This window comes from Zonotrichia leucophrys, chromosome 2, assembly GCF_028769735.1.
Source record: "Zonotrichia leucophrys gambelii isolate GWCS_2022_RI chromosome 2, RI_Zleu_2.0, whole genome shotgun sequence".
Lineage (NCBI taxonomy): Eukaryota > Metazoa > Chordata > Aves > Passeriformes > Passerellidae > Zonotrichia > Zonotrichia leucophrys.
In genome coordinates, this window is record NC_088171.1 from 55,693,559 (window position 1) to 55,718,886 (window position 25,328).

General features: G+C 43.0%; 1 protein-coding gene across 1 annotated transcript in view; it reads left to right on the top strand.

Annotated features, from left to right (window-relative positions):
• Nucleotides 1-2,046: 2,046 nt before the first annotated feature.
• Nucleotides 2,047-25,328, top strand: part of ITGA9 (integrin subunit alpha 9) — a 215,506-nt gene continuing 192,224 nt past the window's right edge. Inside the window, exons 1-5 of the mRNA XM_064705067.1 lie at nucleotides 2,047-2,311; nucleotides 10,426-10,553; nucleotides 11,780-11,886; nucleotides 17,796-17,919; nucleotides 23,433-23,500. Of these exons, the coding sequence (XP_064561137.1) occupies nucleotides 2,145-2,311; nucleotides 10,426-10,553; nucleotides 11,780-11,886; nucleotides 17,796-17,919; nucleotides 23,433-23,500 (594 nt within the window). The 5' untranslated portion in view covers nucleotides 2,047-2,144. The remainder of the gene's footprint in view (nucleotides 2,312-10,425; nucleotides 10,554-11,779; nucleotides 11,887-17,795; nucleotides 17,920-23,432; nucleotides 23,501-25,328) is intronic.

The window sequence follows — 25,328 nt, forward strand, 5'->3', positions numbered from 1 at the left end:
TGATGCACTAATAAAAAAAATCAATTCTTGCAGTTTGATTGTACACTTAAGGCTGAATTTACTGATAAAGTGACTTTCCCTTTTTATTTGATAGTGAGCATTGTGCCACTCAGACTTGACTGAAAAATTTTCACTTCTTCATAACCCTGGTCATAGTTAGCTGAAGGAAGACTCCAACCTTTTGAAGAAGAAGAACACTACTCCAACCTTTTCACAAGCCACCTTGAACAAGGACGCTAAATAATTATACCACTAAGCTTCACATGGCCAATATAAAACACCTTGGTGACTGGAAACATCCATTCTTTTTTTTTTTTTATTCTGTAATTTTTACTCCTCTATTTAACCTGTCCCTGTAATTTTCTATGTTAATGTTTGCTTCTAGTATCACAGTGAGCATCAAGTATGGCAGTTTCTAAACAGCAACATGTACATGTGGCACAAAGCACTTGCTCTGAGGGTGATGCTCAAAAGCAATGATTGAGATCAATCTTCTTCCTGGTGAGGATGTTCCCTTGCAGAAACAGGCTATGTATTTGAAAGAGCCACGTGGATACTATGAAACAGCTTACCTCAGAATTCCCTCCTCACTGAAAAAAAATCCCGGTGCAAACCGTTTGCAGAAAAAGAATTACTCTTTCACCAAGAACTTCCTTCACTGAAAGAAGATTTGACTTGCAAGAGTGTTTTTCCAAGACAGCTTTCCAAGAGCCTCAACACGCAGAACTCTTCCCTGGAGATCACTGGTGTCATCAGAAGCAAATTGCGCATTAACTCTCGTGTGCATATGCAAGAAGTACTACTGGATGTGGCTGCAAATCTCCAGTGACCTGCCACAAGTAGCAGTTCCCGTAGTATCAGAGTTCCCCTCTATTCCTGTGTTTCCTAGGATTTACTCTGCTTCTCCTGGTGCACCTTCTTATGTATGAGGGCTGTAGATGGAATTAAATATTCAAAGACAAGGCTAACAGAAACATGTGAACGTCACAATCATCTGTGAGAAACTATTTATCCTCTGAGATTCTGGGCTTGGTGCTCAGAAGGATCTAAACACATGAATTTTGAGTATAAAATATACTGCTTTTCACTTTAATAAAAGGATGGACTTTGTGAGCCCAAGGGTTTTATAGCACCTAACTCGCCTCCCCTTTTCCTACAGAGTGATGATCACCCTTGCATTACTCTCTGGAGTAGACTTCTTGCCTTTGCTCTTGCTCATCTATTAGTGCATGTTTGACTGATTATTTTTGCTCTCAGATTGTCAAACATTTCAAGTATTATAACAATTATTTTCAGCTTTTACTTTGCCACAAAGGTTGCTGCTTCTTTTTCAGACCTGAAGTACTTTTGCCGGAAAACACTGGCCTGACTTTTTTACCCGAAGTATTTTCATTTCTTCTGCCCTGAAAAAAGACACTGCCTCTCATCATAGCTTCCCTTTTCACAAGAAAATTTCCCGTGCGTTTCGGCGTGATGCAAATCAGATCTGTCATCTGTCACTCACGGCACAGCTGATAGCCTCAAACTACTGGAAGTCAGGACTGCTTCCTCCATGTCTTTCTGCCCTAGACTTTGTGATTTCCCTCTTCCCCCTCCAGGCGCCCACCGGGGGAGGGGCTGCGTGAGAAGGGGAGTAGGTGGAAAAAAGAAAGTCACGGCTGACAGGCAGTTTGGTGGAAGAGAGGGACACCGAGGGGGAGGCTGTGGGGCCGCGCGGTGCCGTGGCGGGAGAGGCTGGGCGGCAGAGCCAAGCACGGCGCGTTCCGGGGCCGACGGGCGGCGAGCTCGGGCACGGCGCGGCAGGGCACGGCACGGCACGGCGCGGCACGGCACGGCGCGGCACGGCACGGCAGGGCACGGAACGGCGCGGCAAGGAGCGGCACGGCACGGCGCGGCACGGCTCGGCACGGCAGGTACCGGCCAGGGCCGCCAGGGGGTGCCGGCAGCACGGCCGGCCGGGGCGGGGGTGCGCGGTGCCCGCGGGGCGCGGCGGGGCCGGGCCGAGCCGCGGCGCGGGGCGGGCACAAAAGCGCCGCGCCCGGACACGCCAGCTTGGAGTCGGCGCCGGCAGCAGGGCGGGGTCGGTGGGCCGGAGTGCAGCGCTTAGCGGCCCCGGTGCGGGCGGCTGTCTCAGGGCTCGCACGATGCCGGAGGCGCGGCAGCGCGGAGCGCGGGTTCTGTGGACGCTGCTGTGGGTGGCCGTGGTGCGCTCCTACAACGTAGATGTGGGTCGCCCCGTGATTTTCCGGGGGCCCAACGGCTCATTCTTTGGGTACTCGGTGCTGCAGCACTACCATGATAGCACACGGTGGTGAGTAGCGCGGCCCCTGCGTGCCCGGAACGGGGGAGGGCTCGGGGGGCGGCGGGGATGCGGCCCGGCGGTCGCTGCCGGGACATCCATCCCTCCTGGCAGCGGCATCTCCCACAGCGGCGCGGCCGGACCCGAGGCCCCTCGCAGGGGCCGCGAAGGGGCGCCTCCGCCCTGGTCTGCGGGGTCTCTCCCCGCGCTCGGGCCACCTCTTCGCTGGAGGCAGAGTTGTGGGCTCCGCGCCCCTTGAGCACGAAGGATTTCTCTAATGTGAGCTGGGGGCCCCGCGCTGGGAGGCGTTTTAACACGGGATGTCCTTTCTGGGCTGGCAGCAGGCGCTTGGCATTGTGACCTAATTGTCCCCAAGCGCCAACCGGCCCGCGGCCGATGTCGCGACCCTGTACTCGATCCCCCTTCCTCGCGGGAAATATTTAGCAGCTCCTCGCCTACGAAAAAGCGCACGGGGTACGAATGATGATGGGTTTTGCCGTGTTAATGGGAAATGTTTCCAATACCGATAACTTCCACCGAGAGCAGCGCACGCAGCGTCCACGGAGCTAAACTACCCGCACCCTGCCTGGCGAGGGACGAAATTCCTTCGGAGGCTGAAGAGACGCTTCCAAATCGTAGAGGAAATGTCTGTGTAACTTAAAAAAAAAAAACTAAAAAGGCCGAAGAAAGAAAGTTTATCTGTATCCAAAAATTTGTGAAACTGGCGAGCTTCTTGTTTTTCCTGTCGATTGAAAAGAGCATTGGAACATAGTCTGTTTGTTGTCTAGGTTAGAGGCTCTTTGTGAGAATTAAATGTGATTTCTCTTAATTGGACCTAGCTAGTGTCATCTGGTGCCCTTCTAATGTGAGTAGCAGACACTGCTGCCAGTAAGCATCCACAAAGCATGTCTTTATCTTTTTATACTTAGATATTCAGCTATTGATGTTGGAACTTTGGTGCACTGTGGTTTAAATAAATTATTAATTCTGGCATACAGTTCTTTAAAAATGAATTTCTTTCACAGCCTTTAGTTCCCAGTTAGTTCTATGCTCTGCCTTTCTCCATAGTGGCTTTCATGGAGCATTCATTTTTAAGGACTTACAAGAAGATTTCATAGAGGAAAAGCACCCTGAGAGAAGAAAAGATCTCAGTTTAAAGCAGTGCTTAAAACTTAGGTCAGGAGTCAATGAAGGGTGCAAAGGCTGAAAGGAACTTCTATTCAACACAAATTGCTGGGGATTCACAAGGGTGTGAATGAAATGCTGATCTACTGCAGTGTGGTGGGGAAAAAGTGGTAGAATTTGTTGCTTCTTATGACAGTATCTGTCATTCTGATTCATAAAATGAATTGTTTTCATAGAGCAACTGCTGGTGTGTTTTTGGAAGGGAAGGGGGACTAGGGAGGAGTGTTTGAGATAGCCCCACTTCATTTAGAAACATGCTGGACTTTAAGTGTTGGGCATCTGTCTGAAGGCAGGGATCTGTTAGAAGTCTGGTGCTCAAATTAAAATCTTCAGTTATGTAAATTCTAATTTTTGTTTTGAAAATGGAGCTGATACCTGATGCCTTTGCTGTGACACCAGAAGAAAAAATACCAAACCAATGAAACATCTAAGATCATTAACTGTTTTTAAATAAAAAAGTTGTTACGCCTAACACACAAAAGTTTAAGGGCAGCTTTGTATGGTAAGCATCAGCACAGTCAGAAATCATCAAGGTGGGATTGTCACCACTGGTGGGAATACTCCTCTTTTCATTGTGAGACCAGGAAGTTTGTTTTCATGGGTACTTCAAAATCCTGTTCCCAAATGACACTGGGATAACAAGTTGGGAGACAAGTATTTTTAGACTTCCCTCGATTCTAGTGCGCTGTGTGCAGTTGTGCTTGTAATGTGTGTGTGCATCCTAAAGGTCATTAATGAATCTCTTACACGTATATGCAGTTCTTCCAGTTTTCTGAAGAAGCTCCTCTTAAGAGGCAGGGTTATTGTTTGTTTTTGTGTGTCAAGTTTTTTTTCTTTCTTCTTGTGACTTTTATATACCCAAGGAAGAGCTATCATTTCAGTTTTCTCATGTTGATGTCTGTACACTACAATGCGAAGTAGTTAAAATAATTTAACTGTAGACAGTGATATTTTGGACAGTGAAGACTTGCCCAGTGAGTTTAGCACTATATGAGTCTGCAGAAATGTGATTGATCAAATCTGAGGCTGATAGGGCTCCTGCCCATCTACAATTGTTTAACATGTTAATAGGCTCTCAAGAATTTGAAGGTATTCAGGGAACTCTTGCTCTTCATTGCTTGTGGGCCTCATACTCACCTAATGTACTTCTGACATGAGAGCTGTCTTGTTTTCCATAGCCTTGTCTGTGTGCTGGTGTGTATGAACATATTTGTGTGTGTGTGTATACATATATATCATGTTTCAACTCTTTGTTTTCTAAGACCACAAAGGCACCTGTCTGTATTTCCTTCCTTATGCCTATAGGTTTCCAGTAAATTGGTTCAGGGTTTGGTGATCCTTTCAGGCTGCATATGAGCCAAATATTCATGAAGAATGAAAAAAAGGGAGGTGGGATATTTGGTATGAAATCTTACATCAGATAAACATGAATAGTCAGGCTGCTGCACACAGGAATTACAAATGGGAACTGGGTGTTCAGCTGCCACTACAGTAGTGGAGCCAGTCAGTGCCTTTGACATTTTCTGCAATAGTTGATTGCAATGATGGTTCCATTGAGCTGTTTTTGCACATTTTCTTGTCTCAAGAAATGTTTCTCAACACGAGATGTGCTGAGATTATTGTATTTCTGAAAATGTCTGCTTTTCCTTCCTTAAGTGGGTTTTATGGCTGTAAATCATGACAGGTTTACTCAATGATGAGTACATCATTGCCATTTTCAGCAAGAAACCAAATGGCTGGTTACATTTAGAGCAGGGACAAGCTGAAGTGCTTTTGTTCTCTGGATACAATGAAGAGCCTTGGAGTAAGGACTCAAAAAACAACCAAGAAACAGCCCTAGACAGTTAAAAAAGAAAATAAAACCCACATTTTTTCCCAACTAAAAGGTGGTAATAATTTGAAATCTCTGATTCTTCTTTTTTGAAATTAATAAGACGTTTCTTTAGTCTCTCCCCCTTTCCCTCCTTATGATCTCTTCTTGCTGACACCCTCAAATCTGTCAGCAAGTCCAGGATGACCATTTCATCTTCTTTGGCAAAATAATCTGGCATGGAAAAGTCAGTTTAGTTGCATGGTGTCCTGCTGTGAGTTTTACAATAAAGAAAGAGTCTGGTTTCTGTGCTGTTGCATCATTCCTTCAGCCCTGCTCTTCACCAGTTTGTGCTGCTGCTGAAATAATGAAGGTTGATCTGCATCTCGGGCTGCGTGAGATGTGTTGTAATGCATGTCCTGTGAACTCGTGGTCGACCAGAAGGAAGGTAGTCCAAAATTGGACAGAATAAACTTTCTAATACAATTTGAAACAATAGAAAGCAGGCATTCTTTATTTGCACAGGACACGCAGCTGATCTCTCCTTGTTCTGCCTATGTTGTGAGACTTTACAACAAGGTGTTTATCCTAATCATATATATTCATTAAAATGTGTTTCTTATCTAATACATAAGCATCACTTTCCTAGAAATATTTTACATGCATCTGCCTCCTGAAAGTCCTTTCATGGTTCTGGAGGTTTATTGAGAGGGGTCTCTAGTGGCTGTATGCACTGAATGCTTCAATATTAAAGGTGACCTTTCCTTGAACTTTTTCTTTGGACACGTGCTATTGCTTCTTCTTACATAGCTTGCCTGAACAAACACTGCAGGTCTCTTTATCTGTTTTTCCACTGGTTCCAGTCACATTTATCATCCTGTGTGTATACCTTTATATCCTTTCTTGGTTTTTTTGCCAGCTTAGTCTTTAAGCTCTATTCAGCATCTTCAGGGGAGCTGAAAATTTTTATTCTCTATGTTATGTATCAAAGGTGTGGGAACAGATTGACCCAGTGGAGACTGGAAGTTGTGTGTGTAATCTAAGCAGTGATGCTGTAGATTCTGCCATGGAATTTTGAGGAACCTGAGCTTGCTGTCATTGGTCATGGATCATCCAGCCCTCCTGCTTCTTGCTCTGTGTGTCATGGATAAAACACAGGGTTTTATTTCAAGTAACTGGTTTGTTTTTTGTTTGGAAGTAACAGAGACATTTCTAAAGGGGAGAAACTCAACTGGGATATGATGGTAGGGCACCCTCCTTTGGTATACTTTTGAAATGAGCTGCGGTATGTGAGGATACTTAACGATTTTTTTTCCCAACATGTACCACTGCAGTGAGGTGAGGTGCCTACAGTCCTCAGTCTTTAAATTGTGATTGTCTAATCCCTCTAATCCCGGCTGATGTGCTGTAGGCTGATGCTTAATGTGTTTGGCGTCTCTCCAGCCATTGGTCAGCTCTGCACTTGTGTTCACTGTTCCTTTTGTTAAATGCAACACCTAATTTCCAAATCTGTGTGTCCTGAGGGTCAGTCACCAGGGAAGTGATCATTACTGTTCTTCAGGAAGTAATTTTAAAGAGGTGTTAATTTCTCTATTGCCAAGAAATCTTCTTGTCGTCCAATAAAATTGGCTGCTGCAACTCCTTCAGTGGCATGGTTTCCAGCCATGCAGCTGCATAGTTCTTTCAATACAGATGAAAATGTTTGTCATTGATCATGTGAGTATGAGTGCAAGAAGAGAAAGTTAAGTGTCCTTTCTGCTCCCTATTTTGGTTTAAACCCCAATACTTTTTTCACAGAGCCAGTGGGATGAGGCTGTTGCTCACAGATTTCTGTAGACCTCAAGGAAAATGGCTGAAATGGCTCCAAACTCCCCTCCTCCTGTTCTTGGTTCTCTGCCTTTCTCCATAGAAAGTAACCTCTTTCTCTTGATGAGGTTTCCCCTTCAAGGTATTTCCATGCAGCTACTCTCTAATATTCTAGGGGCTTCCCATAGAATAGTGTGGTTGTGCGAACCTGCACTCATCAGTAATCTCTGTATTACTCACATAGTACACTCACATAGTAAGCCTCACATAGTGAGCCTTTTGGCAAAAGGCTGGAACGCTGCTGGCACCTCCTTGCCGACTGCCCAAGCAGTCATATAGTAGCACTGGAAATCTGTACTGCAAAAATCAGTTGTTTTAAACAAATGCTGGTTAAAGTATTTGGAATATACTGGAAAGTTGTACTTCTTCTATTTGTATCTTCTGCGTTCATGCCAGGCAAGACTCCACAGCACTGAAATAAGAGAAGACTTTATTAGACTCTAATACTTTATTTTGAAATGTATTTCTGATTTGATATAGTAGCAGAGAAAAAACACTTCCTCTGATTGCAGTGCTGTTTCATAAACATTGCACAAGATCTCAAAGGTGATTTAAATATGTAGAGGAGGTACAAACAGGTGGTTTTTTTGCTCCATGAGTCCCAAAGTATTTAGATGGAAATAAGTTGTCTATCCAGGTCCACTGAAAAGTCTCATGATAGTTAAATGGGTGACTTCCTTACAACACTTAAGGCATTAACGTATAGAAGCTAGTGAAAGAGTAAGCAAGTCTTTTTGTTGATCAAGGAAATATTCCAGTCTCGAACCTTTGAATAAAATTAATTATTATGTAACAAATACCAACCAAAAACCGTGTGAACAAACAGAAAACCTCGTGTTTCCCATCTTAGGGCATTAGTGAGCATGGATCATACTAGATGATGCAATGGCTCTGCAAAGGCTTTGACTGCTGGGTTTTAGGTGCAAGAGTATGAGAATGAGACAAAATCCTAAGATGATGTAGTATGTGCTGTGTGTGAAATACCAAATTTGGATGCATGGACATCCAAGAAAATCCAAAATAAATTTGCCGTTGGCACACATCACTGACTGCTTCTTTCTGCTCAGTCCACATGAAGAAATGGCAATGTACGTCTTCCTTTTTGAAAGGTATAATTGCTCAAGACAGCAGTATTATCTGTACCAATAGTTACTCAAATTGCTAATTATCAATTTTTCCCATTCATCTTTTTAAAGAGAGATGAAAATGCTGTGTAATTTAGGCTCCATTGTCTCTATCTTTCACGTTGCAACCCAAGGTATCTTGTGCACTAGTTACCAAATCATATTTATTTTTCTTAGGTTATACAGGACCTGTTTTAAACTGGAGTTCAGTGTGACCTGTGTTATCATACTGTTATAACAGGTCATAGAAACATGGTGTTTCTTTTTGCACTTTGAACCTGTAACTCTTTAAAATCCTGTTAGATCTCCTGACTTTCAATAAGTGAATGTTACGCATTCATTGCCTGTGTAAATGAAATGACTGGCATTTGATTTAATATCTGCTGCCTGCCTAGTAGGATTTCCATTTAGAGTTATTTTTCAAGCTCCTTTGCACTTGCTCCCCAAGTGTGCAGCCTCTGTAGTTTTTAGCAATTTAAGTATTTTAGACATTCATTCTTCTCACTTGTGAAAGCATGATATGTGTAACAGAGTGCAAGAGTGCAATTCAATTAGAATTCTCCAAATGAAACAGTTTAGCCTATAAAATCTCAGAGAAAATGGTCACTTAACACAGGTGTTTCTCATATTTTTGGAAATGTGTCAGGTTTTTTTTACCACAGGACAGTTTTGTTGCATCCAAGATCCAAAGCAGTGTGTCAGGAGTGGAGGTAGGCTCCTGTTGTGTATAGATGAGGGTCTGATGCAGGAGAAGCTCTTTTGCATGGCTCAGGTTGGCCCTGGACAAGTGCACACCTTGTGCCTTGGGTCTCCTTGTGTGTACTGGGATGGTGATGATGAGTGGAGATTGGTATGGAGCTTTAAGTTGGAGGGTGAGGGAAAAGTTGTTAAGAACAGGGAAAACATCAATTTGGGGGTTGGTGCTGGGCTGTGTGTGAAATACCAAATCTGAGAGAGCTGTGTGTGCAGGCTGACTTTGCACCAATGGCTCTTAGTGGCTAAACCAAGAGCAGTGTCCCCTTGGGTGGCTGCTGCTGCCTCCCAGGTGGCAGCCTGGGTCTGCACAGGGGACTTGTGGAGCCCTAGCCCTTTGGAGATGATTGCTCTTAGTTCCGGCCCTGGGCTTAACTTTAGTGAGGATTTTTGTACATTCAGGAGATCTGTCACGCGTAACAGTACAAGAGAATTGCAGAAGTGTTACTTAGCTGTTATCCTTGGAGCTGCCCTCCTTCTGCTTAACCTCCTTCTTCCTCCTCACCTACCCAGCTCTGGGGTCACAACCGCTTGAGGAAAATTGTCCTTTTAATGAGGAGACAGTGAAATACTTGTGCATCAATACTTGTGCTTCCCCGATAATCCTCCTCAAAAAGCATCCCTTAGGGCATAAGAAGATAGAAGCCTGGTTGTTAAAGAGTTTAACTAGATCCTAGCACAAGTGATTAAAAAGTGCTGGCCATCTTTCTTTTGAGGGTAACCCTATGGTCAGAGCAGGCCATTGGTGCTTCCCAGAAACACTGGATCTCATGTGGGGTCCGGGTGAAGTCTTCACAGCCCTAATGATAAATGTTGGTTGATAGCAATGTATTGTGGAAGAGATATGCTTGTATTGTTGGTTTGATTTCTTGCTGTTGTTTATTCAAGATGTAATTATATAAAATGTTCTGAGAATGGGGTGCCTCCACTTTCTACACAAGCTTAAAAATCTTGTGCTGCCTGGCAAGACTGCAGCCAGCAGGAGGTTCAGATTTTATCTGCTGTGTGTCTATCAGTTCTGGATTGATGTAGCTGAAACTGAGGAAAAATGGATGCAGATGCTGTTGTGTTCTTAATGCTATCCTAAAAGCTTTTGGAATGTGTGTGGTGAGGGTGTGTCACTTTAAATGTGGTACAATCGTAATAGAAATTTTATTTGTTAAAAATATTTGAGCATTCACTGTGGAGAAGCACAGTGGTGTGAAGAAGCACAGCACTGCCTTTATTGTGTGTGGTGTTTTGTGAATCAGTGTCATTGTTTTACAAGGTTGCTGAGAAAAGTGTTTGTGCTAGTGAAGCTCTAGCAATGTGAGCTTTGGTGATGTTTGTGGATTTTTTTCCCTTTCCTCCTGAAATTAATCACTTGTTGCTTTGTTTCTGGTTTCCAGGGTCTTGGTTGGTGCTCCCAAGGCAGAATCTAAATACAGCAGCTCTGTTCAGTCCCCAGGAGCAGTGTTCAAATGTCGAGTTCATACCAACCCTGACAGAAGATGCACAGAACTGGATATGGGAAGAGGTGAGTAGTTATGATGTTGGGACAGTAGGAGGCAACCAAAAACATCCAAACTGCATGGCCAGCAGTCCTTCTTCCAACTTCAAATTGGCCCCAAAATATTGAGAGGCAGCCATCAGCCTTTCCTGATGGATTTTGAACACTGTTAGCAAAAGTGTCATATTCTCTTCAGCATTGCAAAATAAGATCCCACTGGTGCTGGTGTCCTCTCAATGACCTTGCTTGCTCTTTCCAGCAAGTAACCAGGTAAATGTGGATTTTTACCTGCTAAACCTGAGCTTCTGTCTTTTTTTCACCCGCTTCAGTGCGACTTTTCAGCATATTGGTGACAATGTACGTGTTTTGTACTGCCTGTTCCAGGCAGTGCTGAAGTCAGAGTGCAGAGGTGACCCCAGGCAGTGCTGTGATGGGCTCACGATATGTGATGTTATTGGTAATTTGGTGATCTATGGGTTCCTTCATAATACAGCAAATAATTTCTTGAGTTTACTTTTTGTACTAAAGTGGTCTCAGTGAGACCGCTTGTATGCCATTGCATGGGATTAGTGTTGACTTCAGTTACTCTGAGGAGCTGTCTGAGGCAGGGGAAGGTGGAGGCCTAAAGTAAAATTATGATCTAAAACTTCCTGCTGGATAATGATGGTAAAGAATGAAGCATTTTAATATTTTGGTTTTCTTGGTGACATGTTGCTTTTTCTGCCTTTATACAATAAGGCATTGTTCATCTTGTACTTACACTAAGTAGAATTTCTGTTTATGAAGTTTACATGTGTTAAGATAGCGTTTTGGCTGAGTGGTTTGTCCTCTACCAGATTGTAAGTTGTCATGGATTCATGAGTGCTGCCTGACAGGGCTATAGATCTCACTCTCCTTTTTTTTTAAGTCCCCCTGATCTCATTTTCAAGATTGCATTCAGGAGGCAATCTGATACCTCTCCCATTGACTTAATGGTTTGATGGTTCATTTAAGTAGAGCTGTGAACACAGTGTGATAGCTGCTGGCTGTTGGGGACAGGACCTGTCCTCAGCTGTTTATGTGTTTGGTGCCACTTAGGAGTGAGAACATTGCCCCAGTTAATGCATTCAAGAACTAATAAATAATCAGGATGCAGAGGGAAAGAAAAGCATTGTCAAATGTTTGATGGGAAATCTCTTTTTTTGTCGGGATTCTTTGGTAGGTATTTAAAATTCATGTTCCTTGCCTTGCTGCCTTTCCCTGTTTTTCTGTAGGCAATTCTCGGGGCATGCTCTGTGGAAAGACCTGTAAGGAAGACAGAGATAATGAATGGATGGGTGTGAGCCTAGCTAGACAGCCAAAGGCTGGTGGAAGTGTGCTGGTAAGTCCATGCTATTCTTTGATCTCATTAAAAATGTAGCTGCTGCCTGACTAAGCACATCAGGATTGTGTTGGCAGTGACTGGCAGAGTCCAGGCAGCAGATTCTGTAGTCCCTTTCTTCAAGCAGAAGTGAACCCCAGCCAGAGGACATGATTTATAGAGGGAGGACTCCAAGCCATCACACCTGACTTGTGTCAGCCAAGGACTTCCTCCTAAATCTGAGGATTTATATCTTTGAACTGAAAAAATACAATTTGTCTGGGAGGTATTCTACTAATTTGTTCTTTTTGTAGTTTTCCTGTGTTTATGTAGGAAATATGAAAGCATACATTTTCCTTGAGCATATGAATTGCGTCTGAAAACTTACAAGGAAAAATGTAAATTGCTCTTTGTGGCCATATTTTTCACTTATTTATATTAATTTCCTATTGAGAAGGTAGAAGAGTTGCAGATAGAGATGTCTTAACTGTGTGTGGATTGACTTACTGTTTTCAGTGGGGTCACTATGCACATAGACAGGACAAGGAGAGCAGATATGATCCTTAGGATGTGCAATACTTCTTTGCAAAACTTTTCCTGTGATATTGTAAAGAGTCCTGGGCAAAACCCTTTCTAGAATGCACAGGTGTTTTACATTATGATTTTGCATTTATTGTCTGTACATACATCCATGGTTGGATTCTGACTGTCTACCTGAGTGAGTGTGTGTGCAGGGAAGTTAACAGAAATAAAAAGAATTTTGCAGCAAAGTGTTGTGCATATTATATGTGGCAGGCAAATATCAAGGTTGTATCAGGGTAACCTTGACAGCAGTCTAATTCTAAACAGCACTGTTTGTGAATAGGAAACTTTCGGTTGGCCCCCATCTTTCCAATGATATAGAGAACTGCCCTTGTATGGAACTGTCAAAAAGCTGCTAGTGAGAAAGATCTTGTGCGGTGATTACTGTACCAATCACCTGTAAAAGGCAAGAGGACAAAACTGCTTCCCTCAAAGACTTTTTTTTAAATATGTGCTTAGGGTACAGGTGCTTATGCCCCAAATCCTTGTGCACCAACTTCCCTGTGGGCAAGCAGGTAGGTTTGATACCTTTCTGTCACAGTATTGTGATATTTTTTTGCCTCATTTCTCTTGGTATATACCTTGTAAGCGTGATAGGGGCTACCTTTCCTTTTCTTAGATGTTTTAAACATGTTCAGGACTAGAGGAGGAAGGGAGAAAGAGGAGCATAAATAAAATACACTGTAAACGTATACAACAGAGGATAAAATTCATTCAAGGCATTCATGCTAGTGCATGGAATTCATATTTTCAGGGTGTATCCTGTGCTGTATGTGCTCAGTTCTGTGTGACAACTGAGGAGCAACTTGCATTTATCAGGACAACACTACCCTTGAGAGACTTCCTTTTCATTGTCCAGTTGTCAGGCTGACATTCATTCTAATTAATTTTTAGAAGGTTGTTAATACATTTTTTTGGGCAGCTCTTAATTTCTTGTCAATACTATATTTTAAGAATAGCGGATTTTGTGTATTTTGGTTCAAAGGGAACCAGGTTGCAGCTGATGCTTAGAGGCCGTCTCCCTAGAGAGAAGCAGTGATTGAAGGGAATGCTGGTGGGGCAAAAAGCCAAGCAACTGCCAAGGTGGGTGCTGCCTGGCTGAATGGAGGCTACAAGGGTGAGAGACATGGGCGGTCCTGCATTAGTCTCAGGGGTAGAAATTTCACACATAAAACAGGTTAAAAGTGAAATGTAAGTTAAGTAAAATACACAGCTGGTAGTATGCTTATTTCAGTGCAGGTTAGGGTGGTAAAATGTCTCCACAAGTGACACTGATTAAAAAAATCCTGATCCAGGGCTCTGACAAGATTATGCTGCCCCTCACCATGTAGACCATGCCCAGATGCCGGAGAATATTTAATTATATAATTCTCATTCTTATTTATCACCAAAGTCTTAAACTACTAATTATACTTCTGTGTGCATTGTGTGTGAACAGAGCCTGACATGAATACATACAGATTCCTTTGTGGAAGGAAATTACCTGGATGTTTCAGGTCACTGTTGCTCTCTGTTTTGAGAACTTTTTACTGAAAAAGATTTGTGATTTTTCCACAGATGGTTTTCCATACATGTGCTCTTCTAATTTTAAGGATTAGCATTTCTTTAAAATGTAGCTTTTCTTTGAGGCCCATTTGAAAAAATACTGGTTTTCTGAGAAGATGTGTCTGAATATGTGTTCATAGCTATATTTGGCAATTTTTTTTAAAATTGCTAGATAACATGAGTGTGTTTCTTTAGTTAGGAATGTGTAGAGTTTATATTGTCAGACATTGCAGCTATATTTACTGCATCCCCTCCAGGAATTCCTTTAAGTCAGAGTAATATCTTTCTGGTCAGTAGCCCTGGATGGATTGTTGGTTTTTTTTTTTTTTTTTCCATGAGCAAATGTAATTGCCTGTGTGAAATATTCATGCTCTTGGCATCCTGTGTTAGATTAACTAGTCACACAGTTTAATTGTGGGTTGTACAAAGAAGTTGATGCTTTTGCTTTGCAGCTGCTCAGTGGCCTAAATTTTTTTCTTTCCCCAGTTGCCTGGTAAGATTACCAGCTATGATGGCAACAGGGCAGTAGGGAAGGTGAGGAGCATGGCAGAGGGCTTTAATTGGTGTTTGGTAAAAGGTATATTGTGTTTGAGCCCATGTTGTGCAAGGATGTTACTAAACCAGAATTTGGTGTTTGTGTGATGGATTAAATAGTAAAGCATCAAACAGCAAGGTAGGAATGTAGGAGTAAGATTGAATGAGAAAGTGTATCCAAGGACAAGAAACTATCAGTCAGTCTGCATTAATCTCAGTACTGCAATAATACATCTGAGATTTCCCGCTCTTTCCAAACTGAAACAGCAAAATTCCTTCTTTTACTTCTGTTGGGAGAGTAACCAGGGGTGTTGCATTGTGACTGGGAGATAAGCCACATCCTTCAGTCTTGCTCTTCCTAAATACCTGCCACTTCTGTCATTCTGTTGCTCTTCCTGTGGGGCAAAGCTGGTGGCTGCAGCAATACGCAAAAGAGCCAAATGTCAGCAGTTCTGAAATGGCCTATTCATTATACTGCAGTACTGCAGTGTCAGCCATCAGTAGATACCTCATCTTGCTTTGCTCAGAAGCATTTTACTTTGCTTCAAGGGTTTGCATCATTTCTCCTCTGTTCTGTGGTAGAGCTGGGACCTGTACCCCAGCAGCAGCTGCTGAGCACCAAAGTATGCTGATGGTTTCCTTATTGCACAGGGACTTACCTGTAACTTGCATCTAAAAACAGGGTGCAGAGGTTGTCAGTTGTTTGCAATTGCCTCAAATTCAGGTGACTCACTTCTGTTCCAAGGACCTCTTCAGACATGTGCTGTTGCTGCCAGAGAAGGAAGCATGCAGCCACATCACCTTGCCTTGGCAATGTTAAAGGATACAGTGACAGTTATTGTAATCAACTCTAAAGGCTTTTGAGAAGACAGAAAAAAGCCAAAATCAGATGTGTTGTAGGGAGACAAATGTGCTGGTTGTCTGGCTACAGAGAAATGAGTTTTGAGGAGGAAGAGGAGCTGCTGGACTCCTGTCCATTGTAAAGATGTCAAATTCTGTAGCAGTGGCACAAGGAAGGCTGGGGAAGCACTAACTCAGGTAACCAAGGAAAGTTCATGCCTTGAAGGTTTGCAGACTAAGGCAGTCGGTGATGAACTATAGTGTGCCTGAATACACACCATGATGAAGATACAGAAAAGTGGTCATTAACTCAAGACTTAACAGATTGGTTTAAGTGTGTCCAGAATTGCTAGACTGAGCCCATAGCCTCTAGTTGATTTTGAACATACTTCTTACCCAGCAGCAGCTTTTTCTCTCCTTATATTGTTTTATATTTCCTGGCTTCTGCACCTCAGTCCTGAGCAAAGCCGCCTGCTTGTGATGAAATGCTGCTGTTCCCCCTCACTCCATTGTTTGTACTCTTCTGAGAGAGATTAATTAGTAGGTTAATTTATGTGAGTGTCTTTCAGTTTCTTAAATATAAAATATCAAGGAATTTATAATACCACAATCCTTTATATTTCCAGAATTTTAAAAAATACTCTTGGCCTGTTTCCATTTGAGTTTATATCCAGAGTTGAGATTGACGATTCTGTTGCTGTAATGGTATGTGTATTTATGGCATTGTCTTTGCAGCGGTTGTGCCTGTGTATATTTGTGCTCACAGATCCATCAGGAGAGAGGCTATTTCCTGGTTTGCTGAAAATGAGTGTTTCACATGTTGGTTATCTGTTGCTGTTGAATTTTGAATGAGTAGTGCGTGCGGATGGAAATCATAACTGAGCCTCCTCAAAGTGCATCCAGGAGTCTCCAAAGCTGCTCCTTATTGTACTTCTCACATGCATTTGGCTGTGAGAAATGAGCTGAGTCCTCTCAGAAGGATTCTTTGCATCACAGATGGCAGCCTGCAGCGTGCAGTGTAGTGCAAAACTTTCTGCAGCCCCCAGAGCCCCTCACTGTCCCTAGCGATAGCCATGTGTGGAAATATATGCCTCTCTTTGGGGACAGGAAATTAGGATAATAAATATCAAATGTAACACTGCTAACAGTAGAGCAGGGTTTGCACAACTGATTTTGCTCTTTGAGAGTAGTATTACCTATTTATATCTTTCTGGACATAAGTGTATTGAAATCTGTTGGTGGCTGAATTGAATTTTGAGCTTCTCAGTGGCCGATACACTTCCCATGTCCTTTAGTGGAGAGGGACACAGCTGTGCCTGCTTTGAGTGGATATAATTTTTAACAATGTTAAGATGCTCTGAGGTGCTGAAGCAGAAAAGTGGGGTAGCACACAGAATTGGAAGACAGAGGGTATCTCATCTGGAGAGGTTGGAGTCAAATATGGGATTTGTGAAGGAGGTTGATGCAAAGTGTCCAGGAAAAGACAAAGGCATGTGGAGGAGATGATTTGTAGCATAGAGGCTCGGTCTGTTGGCATGGAGTTAAGCCTTAAATGATATAAATTGACACATCTATAGTGACTTAAGTGTAGAGGCAGATGGAGATATGGTCTGGCATGTGCTAAGTTCAAAGCCATTGTTGTTTCACATTTCCTTTTCTTTTATTCCAAATAAATCCTGAGCAGAAGCCAACTTGTGGTTTGGCTGGCAGCAATGCAGTGTTAGTTTTTGGAGCAAATGGGTTCTGAGAAGTTGTGAACCAGGCTCCACATTGCTTGCATGTGTGCCTGTGTGTGGCAGTTGTACTGAGCAAGTGTCTGGTGAGTCCTGTTTTTCACGATGATCTCATTCTTCACGATAAAGCTCTGCAGCTTGTCTGCACCTTGGCTAATGTTGCCACTCTTGTTGCTACAAAATCCTTTGTATTTTCAATTAAATTCACTACCAGTAAGCAAGTCAGCACATCTGTCACTGGAACACAGAGCTGCTTTTCCCAGTAGAAACCAACCTTTGACTCACAAATGCATTATTTGGTGGTTTGACCTTCTGAGTATTCTCAGTGTCTTTATTCCTGTTTTTCACCTTTTGCTGGGTTCTGTTAGTGCATCTTTAGTTAGAAAAGCTTTGCTGTCTGCAAGGATTCTTGCACAGTCAGAGATTTTGAAATTTCCAGCATAGGCTCTGAGATTTCTTGTTTTCCTAGTGATATACATGTGAAGGCTGAGATCTGAGCTGCCAGGTCAGACAATGTCCTGAGCTGCAGAAGGTAACAATGGGAAGATACTTCAGAAACAGTGGAATGTAAGGAGAGTACAATGGATTTGTGGGGTGAAGGTGATGCTGAGTGGTCCTGTTCCTGCATGCTTTGCCTGGGTCAGAGTGATCTCCTCTGACTCTGGGCCAGTAACCCATGTTATGTGATCTGTTTAGGCATGTGCACACCGTTGGAAAAACATCTACTATGAGACAGAGTACATCCTGCCCCATGGCTTCTGCAACATCATTCCTCCTGACCTGCAGTCCAAAGGGAGGAAGCTCTTGCCCTGCTATGAAGGTAAGGAGTCAGGCCAGAAGTGGAGCTTATAATGCCCCTTGCTGTGCTTCTGATAATACGGTAACCTTCAGTACTGATTTTATTTTTTTAAAAAACATTTGACTGCCTTATGGCCCAGCTGTGGTGGCGGTTGGCTTTTGGATGAACTTGGCAGAATAGCACAATGACTGGATTCTGTGGCTGGTAAAGTGCATGGTTGCGCTTTACTGGAGGAATAGAAAGTTTCTGAATTGTGTTTTGAGGCAGCAGCTCTCCCCTTAGGTAATTATAAGAAGATATTGCTATGTGCTTGGCCTTTTGTGCTTCACTGTGACATAGAATAAAAATCCTGAATTATGTTGCAATCGTGAACCAATTTGCCTATCTTATGGAAACACTTCCATTTTTATATTGTCATTTATCAGAAGATTGGGATGTGGGACAGGGAGGAGTGTTACTTTCCTCACTTTGGGGTACTTTGCAACAATTTATATTAAATTGCTGCTGTGTTAAGGTCTGGGTTTGAGGTGGATACAGAGAGAGGGCTTCAGCTCTGAGCCATGGATGGCTGTGCCTTTTGGTTCTGTACCAAATCCCACGTGCCATCCTTTTAATTTCTCTAGTGCATGCAAAACTTTTACATCATGTTTCCATTTTTAAAAGACTTCAGAAGACAGAATCTCCTTGGCCAAAAGCAATTAACTGAATAAGAGGCACAAATGTATTGTTAGGTAGAAGATATGGTATCTCCTAAGATTATTTGATATGTGAGAAGTTTTGAGGGACTTGTACCAGCCATGCTAGCTGCTGTGCAGCAGAGTACATAAAAGCTATCTAAGCCTTCCTGTTGTGGGTACTGTTCTACTGTATTGGTCCTTTCTTGCCTCTCTGCCCTCCTTGTTAGTGTCAGCAAAATCAGGATAAGGCCTCTCACTGATATTATACACTGCAAATCATCTGATGTTAACTTTATGGACATTGTGCACATGCAGGAATGCCAATGGGGCTCCCTCTGAGCCTTTGTTACTGCTCCTGCACTGCCTGAAGCCGTGGTGGGGATGTGGTTTCTGGAAGAGAAGAATCACTTGTGTTTATCTATGTGTCATGTTTTTGGAGTAAAACTGCTGTTAATCTGACAGGATATTTGCCAGGAATTGCTAAAAAATAGAAATGTGTGGGCCTAGTACACGTAGAGCAGCCAGTGGAAAGTTGGCAGCGTTGATGCAGTACTATGCTGGCGTAATTTCACTGCATAGTAAGGTGAAAATTGAAAGTTTGGGACCGATTTCCATGCAGCCCCCTGCCACATCAGACATGAAATCACAGTGTCACAAGGAATGGCTGCATTTGTTTGCTCTCAGTTCTTTAAATTTCAATAAAACAAGCTCCAAGAGAGATAGCTGTGGTGTATCACACAGAGCAGTTCATTGTTTAAGGTTTGCTGGGAAATAAGTTTGCAGTCATCCTTGTAACTTTTTTTCCTTCACTTTCTGGAAGGAGCAGAATAATTTTCCTCCACTGACACTGATAAATGGCTAGTGCAAAGCTTCGAGTCTGAAGTGCTTCTGCACTGACAGCCTCTGTGGCCATGCTGGGAGGCTGCCAGACCTGTGGCTGCAAGCCCTGCATTAGGACACACACCTGTGCCCGACAAGATTCCAGTGTCTCAACCTTCTCTGGACCTCACCATGTGCAAACAGGGGTAGACAGTAGTGTGCCTGCTTCCAAGAGCCTTGTTTTTAGTGCAGATAAGGTGATAAGCCTCAACAGGTGAAGGGTGCAGGCCAGCTGAGTGCGCATCAGTGTCCATCCATGGAGAAAATGGAAATTTCCTGACTAGATGGCACTGGTGCAACAGCATAGTAGTCTCAATCCATTTTATTCTTGCCTGGCTTCCCTGAAGGGGCTGACAGAAGTCTGGAATTGAGAGATAATTAGAACACAGCAACAAACTTAATAGTTAAGTACAATCTCTCTGAGTAGGAATGACTCTGGTTTAGATGGGCTGGATGTGGTATAATAGCTGCTTTATGGGGCCACAGTCTTTCAGGCAATACTTTCAGTTGGTTATTTTTCCCATAGTTTAAATGGCTTTCCAAAAAAGGGAGCTGCCTCTTCATTCCCCCAATGCATTCAGTTTACAAGAAGGGATGGTTGTGTGTACTGTGAGAGGCAGTCCAGCTCATGAGGAGAGCTGGGATGGTTTCCTACTCCTCTGTGGTAGAAATTGATAGTGAAAATGGGGAAGACTGATGATCCCTTTGGTTAGTAAGTGAGGGGAACAGCACATGCTCATATTCCTTGCATGCAAAACAAAAAGTATTTTTTCCCACGGGTCTAAACCACATTTGGTTTTCTGGGAGCCATCAAAACATCCCTGCTTTGTGGTGGCAACTCAGTATCACAATGCTAGGTCAGAGAGATTACTACTGTTTCTTCCTGGAGTAGTGAAACACTGTAATATAGGAAACAAAAAGCTTTCAGCACATGTGATATTTTACATCTTTGAGGATGATAGATTATTTTATTGTACTCTGTAGCTTAGTTTATGTTATGGCATTCAAGTTTGCTTAGAGACTGGCAGAGAGTTTTGTTCAAAGAAAAAGTTTGAGGGCATTTACCTTCAGAATTGTTGCACATCAAAGCTTATTCTTTTTCCTTGTGTGTTGTTTTATGCAATTACTCCATCCTCCATCTCACTTTCCTTGTAACCTGAGATCATCCTGGCTGCAAACCACTGCCATCTTCTTCTCTTTTTTCCTGTATGTATTATTCATGGCACATCTTCGAAGTTGCACAGGCTGCAACCTCCTCCAGACTCAACCTCATCATGCTGCTTCGCTGTCAGCTGTTGCTGCAGCAGTTTCATGGCTTGCAGTCTCTGTAATCAGGATTGCACAGCAGTTGGCAGGAAGACAAGAAAGAGTAAAGAAGTGTAGAAATAACAAATTTGCCCTTGATTGCAGTTATTGCCTGGAGCTATGTGAAAACAAATAAATTTAATGTCCTGCAAAGGTTGTTGTTCAGGCATACAAAAACTGTGAGCTGATACAATAACTGCACAATTTCCACCTAGTTGGTTGCTTTACTTCATGGCTGGCTGGCTGGCTATGTTGTATGAGTGACATGTGTCGCTACCATGCGCTGAAGTGGAGGTGAGGTAGAAGCAATCTTGGTTTCTTCTTGGTTTCATCCCTTTCTGAGCTCATCTATTGCTTGGGAGAGGCAGAGTGGCTCTAGGGAGCAGACAGAGGTCTGTGATGCTGGGATGTGACCATCTAGGATGACTGGCACCCCTTGGCCATGGATGCATGGGTGGAAAGGATCTTGCTTGCATGTGGAGGCAGGTGTACATCACTGCAGAGGGGAGTTAGGGGAGCAGATAAGAAGGGGTAGTTTTGTGCTGAAAGGGTTAGGCAGAAATCCAGGAGCCCAGTGCCTGTCTGTACTGGGCTGCTGGCTTGTTGGGGAGGACAATATCTCTCTTGATTCCCCCTGAAATTGGTGTGCTGATCTCTCCTCTGTGTCACTGGAGCTTTAAATTCTCAAACAGCCCCGATGTCTGAGGTATTTGGGCCTCCATGCTTACATTTCCACTTGTGAAATGTCATGGCCTTGGCAGTGAACACTGAAGCAAATAGAGTCTGAAGACAGGAAGAAAGCAAATGTCACCCCAGACTTCAAAATGGGCAGCCAAAGAAGCCATTCAATATTTCAGCCTTCTCTGCAATTTGTCTTGCAAGGGGTCCCTGTTTCCACTCAGCAGTGGAACCTACATTTTCTTTAGTACCCTTTTGTTGTTAATGTATCTGAAGAAGCCCTTCTTGTTAGCTTTGATATCTTTCACCAGATTTCATTCTGAATGGGCTTTGACCTTCCTCATTGCATCATGCAAGGGTGGGGATCTTGCTATAGTGAATGCACGGCTTTTAGGACATGCACAGAATTATTTTTCAGAAAATGCTGGAGGGAGGAATCTCTTCTCCTTGGCTCTCTTAATGAAAAAAATGTTCACATTGATAAAAAAATATTTTTCCCCAGGCAAGTACTGGAGAATCTATATGTGGAGAGTTAGCAGTTCAGAACCCCAACACTTGCTGAATAGCTATGGGCTAATATGGGCTTCAGTTCTCATTTCACATGGGCTAACCATTAGGAGACCCAACTGTGCTTCTGGTCTGCTGGGATGCATGTCACTTTGGCAGGACCCTACCTTGGCCAAGAGTGTTGAGCATTGGGACTGTAATTTGTGGATCAAGTCTCTATTCTGCATGGTGTCTCCAGCTGAGCTTTTCCCTGTGCAACTGGTAGGACCTCAGCAAATGTCTGAAATTCTGAACATCTTTATGATGTTAGGAAGAGGCTCTGTGTAATACAAAAGGGAGAATGGTGTGTGTGTCTGTACATATGTCTACATAAAATATTTTGCAAGAAGGCAGCATTTTTTATAATTAATTCCTTCTGATCTTCAATAAGACAAAATGCAACTCCAAAGGAACTTGCTTGGTTCCAGAGGCAGTTTGCTCATCAATTTCATTATAATTAATGAAGCTTAAAATAAAAAAAAGTTTCACAGTTATCAGGTTATATGTTAAATTGTTTCTGAACATGAATTACTGTAATATACAGGAAGTAGTGATAGTATGGTAGATATTTGAAAATAATGCTCTGGAAAAAACTGGAAGGGCTCTGATCCAGCTGTAAGTTTCAAATACTTGCAAGATGAAAATATTTGAATTAGGGTGGGGTGGAAAGTGATTTTCTTTTTTTTCTCTTTTTCCTGCTCCTCACTGTGAACTTAATATATTCCTAGAAATATTTATTTTCTCATAATCAAAAAGATAAAGTAAAAATGCCTCAGGTTTGAGAGGACAAATGATTGCTATGTAAAATCCATAAACAAAAGCTGTAGGGTGCTGGTTGGGTTCCCTGTGAACTGGGAGCTCTAAGCACGTGGTCATGAAACACAGCAGAAATAAATATCCTGCAAAAGAGACTGTTGTCTGATCCAGTAGAAACACATGTCTTTTCCTCAGTCACTGTTTTCTTCCTGGAACTTGTGTCCTCACCAGAAATGCTTCTGGGCACTTCAATGACTGTCGTTGTAGGGGAATATCACTTTATTTCTCTGAGGTAATGGGCCTGCGAGTTAAACCTCCTAGAGCACAGTCTGTGGCACGCAGGGATGTGTATCACTTTTTGCTTCCCCCTTCTGAACTGTGGTGATCTGCTACAGATGGCCTCCTTTAATGCACCTTTACTGGAGTGATGCTGCTGGTCTTTTCGTGCTGCTGTGGCACTGCTTGTTTAGCATCTCTAGGGGCCCTCTGGCCTCCCTCCCCAGCCGGCTCCTTGCAATACTCCCTGATGTGGGTGGGTGTGCTGCTTGCTGCCTCTTGGTGGCTGATCCACTGATAAAACCCAGAGCCCTGCATGCTGCTGTCTCTCCAGGCTGTGTGAAGAGTGGCTCAGGTGAAGAGTGTGTGCTGTGCCAGGGATGACCACAGTTTGTTTTCTTCCCTTCTTCCATCCAGAGTACAAGAAGAAGTATGGGGAGGAGCACGGTTCATGCCAGGCAGGGATCGCAGGCTTCTTCACCAAGGTGAGCCAGGACACGTGCATGGAAAGCTTGGGGTGGGTAAGTGGCTCTCCTGTTGCATGTCCCAGGAGGAGATTCCCAGGTATGGCTTGGACAGTGGGCTGAGAATGGTCCCTTCCTGCCAGCAAACACTCCTTTGCCTTGTCTAGTTTCTCAGGTGTCTGTTTCTTGCACAGTGGTTCATACATATGTGCATGTATCTCTCAAGGTCGGTGGACAAGTATAAATGAATTGACTCTGGAAATGTCTTCAGGGAATATTCTTATTATGTATGTCCCAAAACTTGCATAGAGGTATTTCTCTGTCTGTCATTAGCTCTTTACTGTAAGTGATGATATAAAAGTCTTTCTTGAATAATTTTGTTTATGTATGTATACATCTGCATGAATATGATGCACATGCATACAGAAGATAAACACTTTTTTTCAGTTCTGCTACAGTTCTTTGTTGCAGCAAGATGGAGAAAAAAATGTGGTAGAATATACACACCACAGTTGTTTTAAATACTTGACCACATTCTTTTCTGGACAGAAGTCTATCAGCCATGTTTCAGTTTTATCAAGAATTAATTTGTTTCCTTATGCTTGGATTTTTTTTTCTTTTGTTAATGTTTCAGGGTTGTGCCTTTTTCACTTGTTTGTTTTCGTTTTATTTTAAAATTTTTAAGAACACATACCCTCTCCTAATTATGTATATGCACTGATCTACAGAATGTATTGTCCAGACTGATACAAACAGAATAAAGGTTTTCTCTTTCAGAAATTGCCTTTTGCCATTTCTGTAAACTGGGATGGCAGGCACTGTTGCCACAAGGGCACTGTCCGGTAACTGGATGTTCAGCCAGCAGCAGCTGTTTCCTGACTGTCTGCTCTCCCCAGCCTGTTTCTGTTCCCAGGCTTAAATTTTCCTTTGCTACCCTAGTTCAAAAGATACCTTTGAACTCTTATCATATCAGTCTGATGGCAGCAGGAAATGCAGATAAATGGCTTTTTGGGTCAAACAGGAGATCCTCTATCCTGTATTCAGTATTGTGGATGGTAGTTTTTCCTGTCAGTAAGTGACCTGACAGGTATGGCCCATTACAAGGAAAAAGCTATTTCTAAGCACATGCTGCTTTGGTTGGTTTTGTATTCCTGTCCCTGTAGTCGTATTAGGAGAATGCCTTGTTTTACATCTCCCCCCAGCTGGAACTGGTCACCTGAAGGGGACTTGGGTATGATAGCAATTACCTACAAGGATGGAGTCCACCCATGGCTTAGCATTGAATGGAGATGTGAGGAAAGCAGCTGTTCACACGTCTTCTTGGGGAGTGGAGAACTTCCCGGGGTTAATGCTCCGCAGGCTTAATTTGGTCCCTTGCTGGAGGTATTTAAAACCACATCCAGGAGCAAGGTTTTTCTGCAGGGATGCTGGATGTTTTGGGACAACATTTTGTGGATTTCTCTTGAATGTAAATGTACTGTGGATTTTGACTTAAAAATACTATCTATACCATCTACCTTTGAATGCTGGATGAAACTGTGCCTGATTTCTATGGTCTTTCAAAATTTAAATCACTCTGGTTGTCTGTAATGCTCCCAAGCCATTTTATGATGCCTCTTATATTCAGGTTGTCTCTCAAAGACCAGAATATCTTGATAACAGAGCTGGGCAAAATGTTCCGCCTGGGACATAACACACATCCTGCTTGTTGAGTGCATGGCAGCTGTTTAGCTTCACAGTTGTCAAATCAAAATCCTTTGTGCTGTTTCCATCATGGTTGGTTAGTATAGCATGTCAGCCAGTATCAGGGCATGATCTGTAGCTGAGTGATGGGCTCTGGGTGGGCTGA